Source organism: Halichondria panicea, chromosome 15 (genome assembly GCF_963675165.1).
Source record: "Halichondria panicea chromosome 15, odHalPani1.1, whole genome shotgun sequence".
NCBI lineage: Eukaryota > Metazoa > Porifera > Demospongiae > Suberitida > Halichondriidae > Halichondria > Halichondria panicea.
In genome coordinates, this window is record NC_087391.1 from 1,139,723 (window position 1) to 1,157,825 (window position 18,103).

General features: G+C 41.2%; 4 protein-coding genes across 5 annotated transcripts in view; 2 read left to right on the forward strand and 2 right to left on the reverse strand.

Moving 5' to 3' along the window:
• The window catches only part of LOC135348794 (protein O-mannosyl-transferase 2-like), an 81,492-nt gene extending 73,737 nt beyond the window's left edge, over nt 1-7,755 (forward strand). For both annotated transcript variants that reach the window (XM_064547137.1, XM_064547138.1), the window contains exons 17-20: nt 3,570-3,675; nt 5,762-5,902; nt 6,703-6,814; nt 7,511-7,755. In XM_064547137.1, coding sequence (XP_064403207.1) covers nt 3,570-3,675; nt 5,762-5,902; nt 6,703-6,814; nt 7,511-7,616 — 465 coding nt within the window. In that variant the 3' untranslated portion in view covers nt 7,617-7,755. The remainder of the gene's footprint in view (nt 1-3,569; nt 3,676-5,761; nt 5,903-6,702; nt 6,815-7,510) is intronic.
• A 119-nt stretch (nt 7,756-7,874) lies between these two features.
• LOC135348912 (cell division control protein 42 homolog) lies at nt 7,875-9,279 on the forward strand. The gene is made up of 3 exons (XM_064547303.1): nt 7,875-8,374; nt 8,482-8,540; nt 8,708-9,279. The coding sequence occupies exons 1-3, from the start codon at nt 7,954-7,956 to the stop codon at nt 9,119-9,121; spliced, it is 894 nt and encodes a 297-aa protein (XP_064403373.1). The 5' UTR covers nt 7,875-7,953; the 3' UTR covers nt 9,122-9,279.
• LOC135348935 (uncharacterized) lies at nt 9,270-10,776 on the reverse strand. The gene is made up of 3 exons (XM_064547329.1): nt 10,586-10,776; nt 10,225-10,410; nt 9,270-9,645 (listed from the first exon to the last, which is right to left on the reverse strand). Exons 1-3 carry the CDS (start codon nt 10,668-10,670, stop codon nt 9,401-9,403), a joined length of 516 nt encoding a protein of 171 aa, XP_064403399.1. The 5' UTR covers nt 10,671-10,776; the 3' UTR covers nt 9,270-9,400.
• Nucleotides 10,777-10,912: 136 nt separating this feature from the next.
• LOC135348796 (fermitin family homolog 2-like) lies at nt 10,913-18,102 on the reverse strand. The gene is made up of 12 exons (XM_064547140.1): nt 17,782-18,102; nt 16,568-16,893; nt 15,555-15,826; nt 14,494-14,596; nt 14,079-14,297; nt 13,432-13,461; nt 13,126-13,231; nt 12,672-12,856; nt 12,295-12,453; nt 12,058-12,120; nt 11,757-11,903; nt 10,913-11,441 (listed from the first exon to the last, which is right to left on the reverse strand). The coding sequence occupies exons 1-12, from the start codon at nt 17,921-17,923 to the stop codon at nt 11,106-11,108; spliced, it is 2,088 nt and encodes a 695-aa protein (XP_064403210.1). The 5' UTR covers nt 17,924-18,102; the 3' UTR covers nt 10,913-11,105.
• Nucleotide 18,103: the final 1 nt, after the last annotated feature.

The following is an 18,103-nucleotide window of genomic DNA, read 5'->3' on the forward strand; positions in this document are numbered from 1 at the left end:
TTCCGATAGCCACTCAATGGCCGGTGTTGGCAAGGAAATAAGCCCAGATGTGTGGGCGTACCATGCAGGCTTCTCATACTCTCCCATTGTGCTGTGGTTTACACAAACAACTAGTATAATAGAATATGTGCATTCTCTTGTAACCACACTGCCCACCTAATTTTGTTTCAATACACTGGACCAAAATCATAAAGCTGTGATGTAGTACCCGTCTTTTAACCACCTCTCCCTATCTCCCTGTGAGGTGTGTGTGTGTGTGTGGGGGGGGGTTTAAAGTGAAGCTGCGTATGTAATGGTAGACAGCTGCTTCAGTTTATATGCTAGCAAGTAAGGCTATACGCATGTGACATAACTTGAGTTAGGAACGTCCAATTTCAAAACGAAAAGATACATTTAGTCAATAATTTTATGGTGTGCGCCTAGATCAGTGATTACGTTCAGACTCTGAAAAATGCGTGGGCTATAACGAAAGTACGTACGGTATGTTGTAGAAGGAGGAATGCGGAATGGAATATGAAAAATTGATCCACATGTACTACTCGTAGATATAGTCTAGTCTTCTATATAAAGGCTTGTGTAACACTTCAATTTACAAGTAGTTCAATACAATCATGCTGTACTAAGTGTATATTATCATCTGCGTGCTATCCTTTTAGTTGTTGTTTTATATTCCGTTCCATTCCGCATTCCTCCTTTTACAACATACCGTACCTACTATTTCCTTCGTCTGTGAAGGTAGCAATCCTTCGATAAGTATTATAAGTAGGAGTTCCTTCAACAATTACTTGTTTGCTTGAGTCGAGTTTTAGTAGATTTTGGAAGTATAATAGAATTTGTCTGGTCAATGTTGAGGTTTTGTACATGCTTATAAATACACTTCTATTCCCTCTGAAACAAAACATATACCATGGTTGCATAATTACACTCGTTAGTTCCTTTATGTTAAAGTATGCACTGATTGGTCGTTCATTGCTTTGTAGATTTGTGGGGCAATTTCGTTCTCTGTTATGTATATAGCTAGACCATTTTGTAGCGATTAATTAAAGCATAAGAATCGTTGTATTAGGAAACATGCTCAAAGGAGTTTGTATTACATTTTGAGTGGTTTATAATTACTAACTCTTAGTCCGAGATACTTTGTTCCAAGCACAGATGCTCAATTGTTAGATAACTCAGATAGTGGATAACTAATCGGCCTATATATCAAATATCGTACCGTGCATTTCTATCTTTAAATAGCACACTATTGGATTTCTACTGTAAGTACAGTTGCTAAGGGCAGCGAATGTGTGGTTCTAAACTCTCTGCATAACTTCCCTCTCTTCCCCTTCCCCCGAGTATAAACACTCTCTTGCACAAACAAGTGTTCTATGGGTAGCTATCCCAAAGTGTGATACCACTACCTACTTTCCCCGGCAGTTGTGAGGGTTCTGTGTAGCCTCAGGGACCAGACCACCCACAACCTTTCCCAGCTGTAATGCCTGACTGTGTGGTTAGTTAGCCTCTTTTTAGGGCAAACAAGACCAGGGTGTGATCCATGGGTAGGTGCTGAAAATGGAGTTTGAGGTCGATGCTAAAATGTATGTGTTTGACAAAACCATACACGGTGCAGTGTTTTTATGAACAAACTATTTTGATGGCATCTGTTTTATGACATTAATACGGTGATATTTTACTAATAGGCACTTTGGGTTGAATATCACAAGCTGACTTTTGTTCCTCCTTATCTTTTAAGTCAGTGGTGACATTTGACCCGCTTTGGGTGACATTAATTGAGCTAGCTACTGACAGTGATGGTACGTGTAAGCAGCTGTGGCAACCACTAGAGTCTATCATAGCAACCTAACCTCAAGTATAGCAACCACCCATTAGGTCTCTTTAGTATAGAATATCACTGTGGATCCAGTTTTGCATAATCATGGGCTAGAAAAATCTTTGTAGATTGTAAGTACCTCAATAATTATTATTCATAAGTTCCAAGTGAATGATATTCCGTTTGAAGGGACACATTCTCAAAGCTAGCCCTGAATCCAACAAAGGTCTTCAAACACATTCCTCTCTTTGTTCCGATTATCTCAATCAACTAGGGGTGCAAAGTTTCTACCTCTTTAAACTACCTCCACGCACATCAAAGAAACTACCGATTTATGTTAAGTTGCTGTCCACCATATATTGCACATCGTTGCAAATACTTCCACCCTTGCCTAGCAACTAGGACCCATATAAAGCCTATAAAGATCGTTTCAAAGTCATCTTGTGCTATGAATTCGTACCATCTCTTAAGTACGACTGGAATTCATAAGCCACTCTTGTTTGTGAATGTGGCATGACCATCGTGAATGTAGTTAGTCCATACCTGCCCTTTGTGAATACGTCTATACCTTGGTCATGATAATGATGTGTGCAATCCTGTGTTAGTGGGCAGTGCCCGGCCTGTGCGCGTTAGACCACCCCCTTGAATGTAGTGTGTTAGTGGGCAGTACCCGGCCTGTGCGCGTTAGACCACCCCCTTGAATGTAGTGTTATTGCTTTCCAATGTATTTGCATTCCTATTGTTCGATAATTTTTCCTTCCTATACACATGTATAACGTACCATTTAAACTAAGGAAGTAAAGGTCCATTTATTTGCCGATACTTATTTTAAGATTACCAGCTTCTAGTTGTCTGGTATAGACACTGCATGTTGACACATAATTTGCATGGAAACAGAGTATGTATGCTGTACGCACAATCGAGAGCAGCTGGTGTAGGACCAGTGTGTTTGAGACTATGAATATCATTACGCTTTGCCCCCTATTTGGCTCAGTAGTAGTTGCTGACGTATGAGTCTGAGTGTGGTCTGATCGACCGTAGCTGTAATACTACACCGAGGCGTGTTTGTGTGCGCTCTGTGACCATACTAACCACAAACCACATTAATGTCAAACAATTACGGTGTACCTTACAGTGCGAGTGAATTCATGGCACGGGTACAAATTTGTTTAAAATTTTTCCTTTTAGTGTAATTTGAGGTTTTGAGATGAGTTTGCATGTCCATATATATATATATCAACTCTCTTTAGGTTTCAAATTCTACTAGTCTTATTTCTCAATTTTACTGTAAATTAGACGCAGTTAGAGCGTGTACTAGTTATTGTACACTTGCTTAATGTGGCATGCGTAGACACACCCACTGCAGCTTACTTGTGGGAGGGGGTGGGGTGAGAGTAACTCATGCATACTATTCTAATGGCTGCCAAGACATTCACTGCACAGCTGGTTCTCTGCTAGGCCAATTATCCACTGTTATATGTAAAGCCAATTAAGTTCTAATGGAACCATGTTACCTTGGGTATTAAAGACATTGTTGGCTAAGTGCAGTCAGTACCATTAGCCATCGCACACGTAGGTATGTCAACTACCATACATATCACGGATTACCTGGTGATGTGAGGAGGGGTGGCTGAACCCCTGCCTAGTATATTAGGAGTGGAATGGGGGCGTTCCTTCTCTCTGCAATCCTATTTTAAATTCACTGGAATGGCATGCAGACACATTTTATATCCTCTCTCTTGTCTTGTTCACACAGGTGGTGTTCTGGAGCTGTGGCGTGCTCTTCCTGTTGTTCCTGATGATACTGGTTGGCAAGCTGTTGGTGGACCAGCGGGGGTTAGAGTACAGCCCCGTCCTCAGAGGTGAGGCGTCAATTGTTGTCAGGTTGTAGTGATCGCACATTGTTGTATCATGACTAAAGAGATAACTTACGTGTGTTGTAAGGACTGAAAATGATATTCATTATAGTGCTGTAATGTACGTAGCAATTAGTACTGTAGTAATTGTACTCTGCTACCCCTACTATAATCATTTCGTTATTTGGACTACTACTGCAACAACAAAACGAGATGAATGTCTAGAGAATTTGCAGTAGCTTGCATATGAATCTAGTTAAGTCCCAGTGCCCGTGGTGATTGTGAGTGGGCAGATGACATAACTATGCAAAGCAATTCCTACCAATGAATGACCTCACACGATTGTCTTGTGCTGGACATTTGATCACAAGCTGCTGTATGTATCGTGTGCACGTACTGGCATGTCACAAATGCCTTGGGACTTGCCTTGAGCTATAGTAGCCGAGCTCTAACAATGGACGAGACTTGTACTTTGTGTATTTCCTACCAGTGGGAAAAGTCTTGTACTCAAGCAGAGAAATTCCCAACCTTTACATGCAGTCTTTAAATTAGACCATAATTATGAATTGAATGGAGTTGGTGATGTGCCAGGTTACAGCATTACTTGTGCATTTTGTTCCCTGGATATGCTCTAGTGTATACGTACTGTACATGTGTAGTTAAATGGTTAGTCTCGTAATTACTTTAATTAACTCGGTGTAAGTACGTACATGTACGTATTTGAGACTGATAATGCTATTTAGTGAAGCCTCTCAATATCCAGCCACTGCTAATGTGTTTGTTATTAAACAAAGAGAAGAAAATCTCAAGTGTGTCCGGCTGACATCACACTGTCTAAGCAATTGTCTATTTCCCTAGCCTATCTGTGCTTTGATCTAGCAATAAATTGAGAGGTGGAAAATTGGAGAGCATCCTGCCATTAAGTGCTTGTATCCGATACTCTCTCTTTAATTGTTGATACTACTCTCAATAACTAGATCCCATGCAGTCAGGTGCACATATGTGTGTGCATTGTGTGTCCATGACTACGCACTCCTCATAATTTACAGACAAAGTGATAACGCCAGTTTAGCCCGTTAGCACACATTCCATTTCGTCCCTACATAGCCCGAGGCACTTTGCACATCCTAATGCCTGGGTGTAAGACAGTGACTCCATAAAAAAAAATTATCATACATACGTAGTGCATCTGCTACTAGGAGATCTCTATGCGTTGCTATTGTTACAGATGGCCTGGAGCTGGGCTTGCTTAAATTAAGCACATCAGACTCAGTTCAATAGAATAACAGATGGTTGTAGACACTGGCTCGATCATGAAACACATTCCATTTTGATAGCCCCAGTTGTCTCTCAATGGAGAACGTGTAATGTGGCTACTGGAAGCTATAGGAGTGATTGTTTGGGGCTATATTTGCTGGCCACAGCTGCTTAAACCTTTGCCACTATATAAGAGAGGGGCTTTTATGTTCATTAAATGACCTCATGCAGTTAAAACAGCTTCCCCTAAGTGGTTTCTTCATTATCTGTTGTTCTAGGACCCTAATCTAATTAACCCTTGTTAATAGTCAGTGACATGTGATAGCCCTGGTAGAATCATAGGAACAAGCATTCACTGCCCTGGCATGCTTCATACCAGCCAGTCAGTGGAGCCACTTTGTCCAGGGAATCAGTTAATTCATGCCTTAGCTACTAATTACTCTCCCAAAAGGCCATCTCACATTAGCCACATTACTGCGGCCTGGCTAACTATGTAGAGCTAAAAATAGTCACTTCCTTTAGTCGGCAATTTGTGTGCATGGTTTGAATAGCAGGCTAACTGTACAAAGGTACGATAGTCTCCCCCTGTCATGTGATATTGTGTCAAACTATACATCAAAAAAAGCTTCAGTAAATTAATCTGACCTGCTTAAAAAAAAAAATTCTATTTTTAAGTGTGTGTCGATTAAATACCAAGCACCAAGCAGCGCTTTTAGTATAGTGAGGGCTACCAAAAGGAGTTTAATTCTATGAACGATTTTTGTCCACTACTTATAACTGTACAGCTCTGTTTGTGCGTGCTCAAGCTACCGATATACTCCCTCCCCTCACACAGACACGCTTGACTGCCTCCTTTCTGGCGGGGGGTGGCTGCTGCTTGGCTGGTTCCTCCATTACTTACCCTTCTACCTCATGGGACGTGTTCTCTACTTCCATCATTACTTCCCTGCACTCATGTTCTCCATCATGCTGGCAGGTAAGGCAATATATTCTTGCATGGTGACCTTAAAACACTATTCAATACGAGCCTTTAATATTAGCATGTGTTGTGTTGTGTGTAAGGAATGTGTGACAATTCTCTAGAGCCCTCTTTTTAAATTTGTTCGTTTGTTTTGATATAATATCCATTGTCAATTTTTTTCGGTTTTGTAAACAAATCTTCGTCAGACATTCCGTCTTTGATACCTCGTGAGTATCATAACACAACGATTGTCTTACCGTATTATGATAATTGATATGGTTGTCACGGTCCCTAATTAATTCATTCCTATGCTTTATTTTTGCTGTAAATGTATGTTAATTAATTATCAAATTGCTGCCATTTTGTGGGGTACAAAGTGCGTATCCACACAACAGATCTCAGAGCACAGTAACTGCCGATTGGCACACTTGTACAACTTCCATGACAACAGTTGCTCACTGACAAATGCACGACTGTGTGTACGTGCTCATTGTCACATTGATAATGCTCTCTTGCGTTTGATGTCCCTATATATATAAATTATGTGCAAAAATGGAGTTGCTTAATTGTAAAGTTAATAGTTCTCACTAAACTGTGAGGGCTCGCAACGCCTGCCTCAATAATCAGCTAGTATAATAATTATATCACCAGGTCAGCTCATAATACTGTACTTATTGCTGTATAATTATATTAAAATGGAACGTCCAATTGGCCATTACATCATGCCCTATACATTCTGTCACTCATAACTACGTAACCAATCCGTGCCGAGCATTATTATGTGCACCAGCTGTTAACACTAATTTGCTTTGCAGGAACTGTCTTAGAGTTTGCTGTTAGCTTCTTCACCTCTCTGTTCCCCTACCCCTTGCAAGGCACTGTCTACCACACAGCACTGGCTGTTCTTATCTCACTCATCATCGGAAGGTGAGCCAGGCAGCTGCGCACACCTGTAGTTGTGAGACTGCATGTACCTAGTTATAGAGTGGGCCAAGACAATACTAAATAGACATGTTATGGGGAGTTTTTCACTGCATTGTTAAAAACCACTGCTTATTCAACCTGTGTGATACTGTAAATAACACCATATACATGCAGTTTCACATCCCAACCAGTTTTGGTTTTATCAAGATTAGTCTGTTTATGTTGTGGCTGATAAATGGACATCCTTGGGGTGTTGATTTAATGTCCCCACTTTCTTATCACAGAGAGAGATAGCATTATGTAATCTCCATTCTCCACAAAAGTTTCCCCAAAAGCTTCCCCCCTAGTGTGCATCTGCTGCAAAGTTTTCAGCTCATATAAGGATTTTTTTGATAATTTAATTACAAGACATTACTTGTGTATTATGTCTGCACACACTGCAGCATTAATCTGCTCATTTTTTTGGTCAGTCTATTTTTGTACATTTACTGCTTGAGGTTTGGCATGTTTGGAAAAATTGATAGTGGGAGGGATGTGAGTCTGTTCTTATTGTGCCTGGTTGTGGATTGTTTGACAACTAAGGTACAATATTTCCCCTAATAATTGTGGAAAATATGTAGTATGCGTTTGCATGTGTACTTAATTTGTAGTGTAGTTCAGTCTACAGTGATAATAATCTTCGTGTCTATTGTGCTGCAGCTTTGTGATGTTCAGTCCTCTTGCATACGGAATGAATGGGCCCAAGGCAGACGTTCCAAACAGCTCCTACTCTGGACTAAAATGGCTTCAGAGTTGGGACATTTAGCATGCAAAATAATTATACAGTTTTATTTGTGCATTTCATTGTTTCACCATTGTATACCTTTCAAGTTCATACATCTGAAGCTATGCAAAGTTTTTTCACTTTATACACCATTGTGTGTTAACCATAAGTGCATTGACAACATTAATTTATACAACATTAAATTTATGTGTACACAATGTAGAATGCAATTGTCAAAGCGGAAGTAAATGAACTTCCTGTGTATGTTGAGCTTTCAGTATAAAAGCACTTTTCCAGCTAGGTTGAGCACCAAAACAATTTAAAGTTTTAGCCTATAGCTCTTGAAGACTACTTGCTCTAAACTGACATATCTTGAGTCATGGGTGGTAAAGACAGTCCCCCTCCACAGTGCAGCTCCATCAGCCCAATGCAATCACCCAAACTAGGCGGAGGACATCGGACACAAAGATCTCACACATTTTCATCTGCAAAACCCTCTCCCATTGAATATGTACCAAGAAATAAGACTGCTGTGAACGTGGACCTGAAGACACCCTACAGTGAAACGAGCTCCATCCAATCTCAAACTCTACCCAGAGGAAGATCTGATCAACCAGAGTCACCAAGAGGAGATGGATCCTACTCTCCTATTCGTGCATACATGGAGTGCTTCCAACCTCAGACCCTCAAGTGTGCACTTGTAGGAGACAGTGGAGTTGGAAAGACAAGCATGCTCATGGCATACACTGTGGATAAGTTTCCAGAGGAACATGCTCCAACCATCTTTGACAAATTCTCAAGTAAGTTTACATGTTGAGAGGATGGATAGTGCACATCAATAAGCTATAGTATTATGAACCATTAAAAAGACTTGTGGGTTTATTTGTTTTCTCTCTCTTGTTTGCAGCGTCACTGTCAGTGTATGGAAAGAGAGTATCTATCACACTCTGCGATACTGCAGGACAGGTACGCATATGAAAAAATTAAAACCAGATACCATAGTGTTAACATTTAAGTGATATAGCATATGCACACAGGTGCTAAGTTTATTATTAGCTAGCAAATAGCGTGAATATTCCACTATATATGAATATGACTCTCAATTAACCCTCCTCTCTTCCACTCCTCCACAGGATGATTTCTCTCACTTGAGACCGCTCTGTTACCCTGACATGGATGTAGCAATTATCTGCTATTCGATCGTTGATCCATCATCTTACGAAAATGTTAAGGCCAAGTGGGTGAAGGAAGTACGAAGACATTGCCCTGGTGTGCCTGTGATACTAGTCGGCACCAAAGCTGATAAAAGAGAAGACCCAGCAACTCTAAAAGAACTGAAATCAAAGGGCAAGAGACCTATGTCACGATCAGATGGAAACAAACTGCTCTCACAAATCAAAGGAACTTGTTATGTCGAGTGTTCAGCTCTGACTCAATTTAATATTAAGAATGCTTTTGATGAAGCTATTGCGGCTGCATTAGAACTGTCATCTAGCTCTGGGAAACGCGCGACACAGTGTATCACAAGAGGTTGTACAATCCTCTAATGTTTGTTCATTTTTGTTTTTGTATAATTATACGTTTTTTTTTGTTTTATTCAGCTGCATCTTCTCCCTGTATTGCAACCTCGCTATCACTCTCTCACAGATATATACTCTGATATCCAATTATTATGATTCATCAATAATAATAATATTACTCGTGATCTTGACATAATATAAATAATGAATGTCATACCAATGAAAAAATTTGGTCGGTCAATGACTCAATGAGCACTGATCTATTAAAGTAATGATCCATGTATATATATTGTAAACAAATTATAGTCAAGTCTTGCTCAAATGATCACAATGCAGTAAGAAAGCACTCTCTTCCTCTGGAGTTAAAGTAGCACTGGTGATACGAACTCTGCTGTGTCTGTAGTGCTTTCGTTTGGAGCAGCATGGTAGACAACCAGTCTTCATCATTTCTGGTGGTCCATCAATGTCATCATCCAGCTGGTGCAGTGCACCATCTCTCCCTCCAGTTTCCTGCATATCACCAGTGGAACTCAGGTCTGTGATGTAGCCACCTATATACAGCGAGGAAAAACATCACATTCACATAGGCATTCCAAAACATAACATTCACATAGGTATTCAGCTTGCATTCAATATACGGTAATGAGGGGCTCACTAAGTACTAACATTTAAGTATTCTGTAGCAGCAGACCTATACCTTGGCCTTGGTAACCCTAGATGACAACGCATCCTACCTAAAACTATGTGATTAGCTATCTATCAGTATACAAATATAGGAGCACCCATTGCATGTATAGAACAGTAGACTGGTCAAGCTCCGTGTAGAGACTCATGCATGCAACGTTTGCCACGATATTTGTGGCAACACTCAAGTGGCTAGACAGCATGCGCGCAGTTATCCACAATATCATTGATAGTGACGTAGCACTAGAAAACTTTGGGCTAAATCTAAGTATCACGTGCAGTAGATTGACGTCACAAAAACCACAGCCACTTAGAATCTTATCTGATATGAAGTTTGACCAGCTTACTGTTCACCATACAACAGTGACGGCGCGAGTCTATTGCATGTAGTGTGCCAATGCCTATGAGATCTGAAGAACAGAACAATTGTATTAAATAGCACTGACTTGTGTTTGTTGAGCTCCAGGGGTCGTTAGTTGCAGCGGTGTCCTCGGTTACACTGAGTGTGGCTGGTTGAGTATCGAGTGACGACTGATAGAGGTGATCATCACGGGCCTCAGTGAGGGCACTCAGAATATCCTTAGATTTTATATTGCGTTTGTTACCTCCTTCGAGACGATTCAGTTTAGATTCTGTAGATATAAACAGGAGTGCATTGATAGTTTTCAGTGTAACAAATTCAGCTTTAGTATCACTGTGACTGTAGAACATTCCATCAGTTCTGATTCATTGCACAGCATGCATACTGACATGCTCTGGCACACAACATGCAGTCTTACTAGTATTAGTAGCTAAAAGCGGCCTCACCTAGTGACTGTAGATATCTTTTTTGTCCCTCTCCCTCTAAAATCTCACTGGGAGAGCTGTTTTGTGCTGGTGGAGGAGCTATCATCCTTTCTTGGTGTTAGAGAACGATAGCATATGTTGGTAAAGATCTTAACTTTCATTTGACTTACTATGAGGGCTCAGCCTCAGGTAGAGTCGTCAATGTAAGAAATGAATGTTTAGTATAGTATGGCTCAGGTAAAGGTCATCAGAGTATGGTATGGCTCAGGTAAAGGTCATCAGAGCACAGTATGGCTCAGGTAGAAATGAATGTAATTATGTGAAATTACATTAATAATTATAAGTCCATTCAGAAAGTGAATGCATTTCATGGGGAAAAAACGATTTGCAAAAAAATGCTGAGTCAATCTATAAATCACAACATCAATACACACACATACTATGACACGCTACAAAGCTATCAAAGAAATTATGCTTATATACATTAGTAATTACACAACAATGCACAAGATGCTAAAAATTGCTAGTCAGGTGCGATTATTCAAGCAGCCAGGAACCTGGCCATAGTCTCTGAGCCCCACCCACTGAGATTGTTGGTCACTCCTCCAGTAAGCTTGACGAACATCGTGATATCGAGTGGATCCTTATCGTTTCTCAGGGACAGCCAAATATTCCCCCCGATAAACTCGTGGACGATTTTCAGGTCAGCTGACAAGCATGTGAACAGGAGCTTCTCTTCTTCGTGATCTATACGGAGCTGTTTCGATTCCCAGTTCACGTTCCAAGACTTCATTGCCGAGTATCGCCATGTCTTCTTGATCTCCTTCGAGTGTAGGTCCATGAGGATGAGCCGGTTGTAAGCTATGCCCAGGAGCTCCTGTGTGTGTGTGTGTGTGTGTGTGGGGGGGGGGGGCATAGTCATAATTATACAAGAGAGATATATAAGACACATACAAATAAAATGTAAGAAATGAGTATAGTAGGGCTCAGGTAAAGGTCATCATAATTATAAGACACATACAAAAGCATCTTTCAGGGTTGTACTTTATTAGCGAATACTTTATAATGGAGTGTACCGACATTGTGCTCCTAAAATACAATCTTAAAATAATGATGCAATATGTGACACTTGTTCAGTCAGTCCAGCCATTGATAACAGACATTGTGTAACTGAAGTATAATATAACTATACCTCTTTCTTGTTTTTGCCGATCTTCACCAAAAAGAAAGTTATTCCAAAGTCTTGGAGTGCCTGCCAGTTTCTGATGTACTGCAGTTTGGCGTCGTTCACACTGAGGTTGAGGAGTGAGGTGTGTGCCTCCAGGATCTGACGTGCTACCTGCAAGGGTGGGACCGGGGGTTAAAGGTTATGCATCACAACCCAAGAAATAGCTATACTCACTGTGTCAAAAATCGCACAGTTTTTTTGTACACAAAACAGTATTACAGTCTAATGTTTCAAAGCTCCCTTTCTAGTGTGAAAGTGTACTTACTTCCTTTGACTTTTTCTTCTTGAGAATTCTCGGGCTCACCAGATCTTCAGGTTTTAACTCCTCCTACAGAGCAACAGCAACAATTAATACACATACCCTGTTAGTCTGTACATTGACTTAAGTGAACCAGGAGGAAAAATATAGGCGTAGACATAAGTGTCATATTGACCGGTATACACATCATATTTGTGAATATACACATCTACAATAGAACTGTGCATATGTCCCCCCACTCACTTTATCACTGGACATAGAGGCTCCACCCGAGTCCGCTCTGTTCTGAAGAGCCACAAAACCTTTAATGGATGTCAGCTCTTGTTCGTAGCCAGCCTTGGCCAATGGTCGACCCTTCATCACCATCCGACACCCAGCTGCCCAGGAGGCATACTCATCACCCTAAGAGAAAGTAAATATCAAATATACATAATTGTTGAAGTCATAGGAATATCTCAGCCTCAGAGGTATAATAATGGTGGAATTAAATGTTCTGTAATAGATATCTAAACATGCCAAGTGATATAGAGCTTCCAAAGATTACATCTGAAAATGGAACAACATTCAAAAATAGCCACCAGAACCCTATTTCTAAATACATGTATGGAAAATGGACTCACTGAATCAAAGAGCAGTCTGATCTCTCCTGTTTCGTCAGAGCTGGGTAAGATGATGTTCATGGCGAACTTCCTCTTGCCGACGTCCACATCTGGAATGGCCTCCGCCCCGGTGAGGTTGAACCGCTGAATGGGAGCATCCCCTGAACTGTACTCCTCCTCCGCCTTGTAGTAGCACAAGATTGTGCCTGTATTAAGAGAAATCACAATCAATCTAGCAGGGATGTGCCCACACTGGTTGGTGTTGGACACACTGGTTACTAACCACCATAAAAAAGGCAAAATTCTGTGCTGAATTGAGATTGAGGATTGCAAGTAGCTATCATATTCTGGGCTCGCCATTGATCTAGTATACAGTACACTACACTGCAGATCTGCCATTTGATAAGGTCACTAAGCTACTTTAGAGGGTGATATCAAACAGATACCACTGTACACAAGCTGGTGGCCTACCTACCTTTGAGGAGAAAGAAGAATCGTTTTGGAGAGCGGAATGTAAGTTTGGTAGGTCTGGTGAACCGAATGTATCCAGTCAGCTGCAAGGCCGGGCTTGAGTCACTAGCCTGAGGGGAGGACACAACGTGCACTTTAAACTTGATTGGGAAGACACTAAATGCACAGTTCTTAAAGCTTCATAAGGAACAGGATCTCTACTGTACGTGTGTGTAAAGACTACAGATTTAATAGAGAGATTGGGATGAAATACACAATGTAAGTAACACTTTTTGGTGAAGTAGACTAGTAAAATGAGATTGAAGCTTACCTGCACAGTGTTCACTTGCCCCAGAGCCACCTGTACAACAAATAGTGTGAGCATAAGTACAATGGATATCACATAGCAAGAACAACAAACAGAATGATATTTACCCAAAAACAACCTTGACTAGATTCCCTAGTCCAAACAACTACCATGTACAATGCAAATCCATTGCCTTGACGGCCACACTAAGCTCAGGCCCAAGAATCATACCATTTTAGTACATTTCAAACAGTGCAATAACAACAGACATTCTGACTGCACATGTATAATGTTGATACTCTAGCAACAATAACACGGGCACCTGTTTAAACACACACGCACACACACACACTATTCAGGTTCTAGAAGAACATTTAGCAAACAGACACACACACTGAATGAAAACACACCATTAAGAGCTACACGTATGAGCATCAAGATAATAAGCAAACACCAAGAGCTATGAACATCAAGAAAAATAACCAAGATATTAATCTACATGTATAATTATAACCAAACAGTACAAATACAGAATGTTTATTCTTGTGCCATATTGAAAATAAGCTTTTACTATAATTATATACAGTGTACGCATGCATACAGGTACATACACAGACGCCATTATACATGTAAGTACAGTGCAGATACAGTAGACCACTCCCTATAAGTACCTGGAGATTGTTGAGAGCAGCGTCAATGTCAGTGACCGACTCGTCCACAGTTGTCTTGGCAACAGGGACGTTAGTGGCAGGTGTTTGAGCCTGCGCCAGTTTGACCTGGAACTGTAGGGCAGCGAAGGTGTAGGCCTCTTCCTCGGTACAGTCCACCTCCTCTGTGAGAATGGACCAACGGGACTGCTCGTACAGATGACTAATACGACTCTCGTCAACCTGAGGGGGCAGGGGAGAGATGCATGATAACCTGCATTAGGTTCACTCTCTGTTATAGCTTACGAGTACTTGTCAGAGACGACACCCACTGGAAATAGGAACTAGAAACTAAGGCATAATGTACTTTTGCTGTTTTTAATCCCATTTTACATGCTGCCTGACTGTACTTAGAGTGATTTTGTCTTAGAGAGCTTACCCTGGGGTCAACGTCCATGAGTGAGTAGTACTTGTAGCGGAGGTAGAGGAGGTCGTGCTCTTTCACGTCTTGTTCGTAGAGTGTCTTGGAGGAGTCCAGCCAGCTGTGTGTGTGTGTGTGTGTTGGGGGGGGGGGTTAGAAATGGGTGGGACCATTCTCTCAATAGGGAAGTGCGCTACTATTGTGAAACCATATTATTGCGGACAAAGAAACATTGCCAATAACAAACACAGAACTCAGCAAACAACAAACATTGGCTTCCAGTGCACATTCCTACCATTCCTGACATAATACCACACTCAAAACTAATGATTGTCCTCACCAATAGCACCTAAACACTTAATTTATGCTCAAAGACTGACATGACTAGTAAAACAAGAGCATAGACAAAGCCTTTTGGCAGAGGGGGTACAGAGTTGGCACTATCCACTAAGAGAGAACACAAGTCTTTGGCAGTCACAGACACCCTCCCCCCACACACAGTCTGAACTTAAACACTTGTAGTACAAGGAGCCCAAAACAACTTCTAGATCTCTATTTATGGGCTCTTGACTGCACCAAGAAGCACCTCCCATACAACTATCACAAAAATTGTTTCCCTTCCTCCCAGTACATCAGCTATGCCTGTCTCCCCTACGCACACACACACACGTGCGCGCGTGCACACACACACACGTGCGCGCGTGCACACACACACACACGTGCGCGCGTGCACACACACACACACACACACACACACACACGCGCGCACACACACACACACACACACACACACACACACACACACACACACACACACACACACACACACACACACACACACACACACACACACACACACACACACACACACACACACACACACACACACACACACACACACACACACACACACACACACACACACACACACACACACACACACACACACACACACACACACACACACACACACACACACACACACACACACACACACACACACACACACACACACACACACACACACACACACACACACACACACACACACACACACACACCGTGATACATGTACTTACAGTCCATTGATGTAGCACTTCTCAACAGTTGTCCTGTTTATTTTCTCCGAGAAGAACCCTCCATCGGTAGCTTCACCAAGATGTGACTTTATCATGCTCGTCACTCCCTCCTGGGCTGACCTCTGTGCCGGTGAGAGGGCAAGGCTTGGGTACTTCCGTCTACGGGAAGGGGATCCAGGGGGCGTGGTTGCGAGGAGGTCTCCACTGTCGATGGAGAGGTTGTCCCCGTCTGGGCGAGGTGTGCCCTCTCGTGACCCTCCCAACCCACTTTTCTGTAGGGGTAAAATAAAAGGTCATTACTATAATTATATAATCACAAAAAGATCTTTAAAACTAACTTTAGTACCTGCAACGTTACCATCAATCTCTCTATGCCTACATCCAACAACCAACGTATTAACAGCGACTGAACATTACAATTTTATGTCATTACCAAAAACAGAACAGTTACTTCTCATTGTTTATAATACAATCTACAAAAAAAATGTTTGAAAAACACAAAATAATGAATGGTTGTTGTGAACATGAAAATTGCAGGTTTATATGAGAATTTACAGGTTAATATGGGAAATATAAACCCTGTACTGACCAATCAGATTGCTGGATTCTGGGCTACTAGTAACTAATATGAAGTTGACCCAGGAATGCCCATAAGCCATTATTTCTGTGTACTGTACATTCTATGGAACTATTTGAAGCATTTGTCAGTCCTTACTTGTTTACACTATAGCAAGACTAAAGCCAGCATTACCGTCATAGCAAGACTCTTATTACTAATTAGCCCTTTTAGAAGTAGATTACCACCAAGTGTAACTCATACTACTACTATACTACATAGTACCCTATATACATATATATATGTACTAGGTCAATGCAGGTTAGAGTGTTCAATCAGACAATAGGCATTCTAAGAAGGATCTGATATATTAAACCACTAAGCCATTTATTGGTTGGCCACGATTTACCTATAAGGTTTCTACTACCCAGCTACACACACAAACACACACACACACCTTTCTGCCTTTCTTGAGGTACCCAGTAAGCTTTACAAAGTTTTCTTTATCGTAGGGTGACCTCATTAGAGAGAGTTCCTCCGGGTGACGAACATTCATCTCTTTACACATTTCAGCCACAGAGAAAAAGGTCATGACAGCAAAGTTGACCCTCATCTGATACCTATGCTTGTTAGGCAGTTCCACGGTGATGTAGCGATGGACTGGAACAAAGTCAAGTTTGGCATCGGACATGATACCGTAGGCATAGAGAGACTGTCGAGGTTTGTTCAACCATATCCTGTTCTCCGGCCACCAGAGGGCGAAGTCCGACCAATCTGCGTCACCTGCAGGGTGTGAGATAAGTGTGTACTACGTTTGTTCGTTATGAGTGGGTGGATGGGAGTTGTTGTAGTAGTATAAACACTAGCTAACAATGTTTAAACATGGAGCTGCTATGCACCTAGCAACACACACACGTCAGTTATGTCTACACTAAAAATGGTGTTTTCAATCGAATATATACACAAAATCAGAATAATTATGCAAGTTTGTGGTTACGATTGTAAGTTAGACAGGAATTTACATTAAGGCTTCAAGGTTATTTCTAAAGGAAATAGTTATGACAGTAGTTCACTTCCAATGATATTATTATCATTATGAGTGGCATGCTGAGAAAACTTCCTATTTGCATAGTGCTGCACGTATACCAGTGCAGCATAGTTAGTAGCAACAGTGTATAGTTACCAACAGTAGCCTAGTGGGAGTTGCGTAAGTCAAGCTGTAGTTACCACGTTAAATACACAAAATGATGACGTCATGTGGATCGATACAGTCACACACAAACAAACAGAGTTAACCAATTTCACAATGTCACTAGGTCAGACCAAGAGCCATAGCAACATACACTAGGGCGTGTCTCATGCACTTAGGTAGGGTAGGCAAAATAATCATACCTAAATAGAGAGACAGAAATCTCTATTGTCCTAAATATCAGAGGCACAGGTAATAAATGAATATTAATATTTAATGGATTCATTGCAAGGATCCTATTTCACACACACACACACACACACACGCACGCATGCACACACAGTGCGCTTAATACATGTTCTGTATGTATCCTTGAGAATCCATATTTTAAATACTAGAAATGCAAACAAGCACATGGTGCTAAAATAGAGTACCTCTAGCATGCACAAGACTCAAGTACATATCATACACCCTTAACCTACCTAGCTTGGAAGTGAGCTTTATCATGACAGCACCCACTGACTCGTTACTGGTCACCCTCAAGGTTCTGTGTACACCGATACTCGGCACAGACACGGGCAAATCCCAGTCAAACTCTTTTCGACTAGCATCATCGTCGGCCATTTTATCCACTGCACTGGCTGAGCACAAGCTTGTACGTAGTCACAAAATGCTATAGCTTCAATATCACGTTTAGAAGACCCTTGATGTTGGTTATATCAAAGCTTTCCTTGAAAAATCACAGCTAGATAGTCAACAAACAGTACAACCAACAAAACTAAAATGAATAGCTGGTGTTTGTGG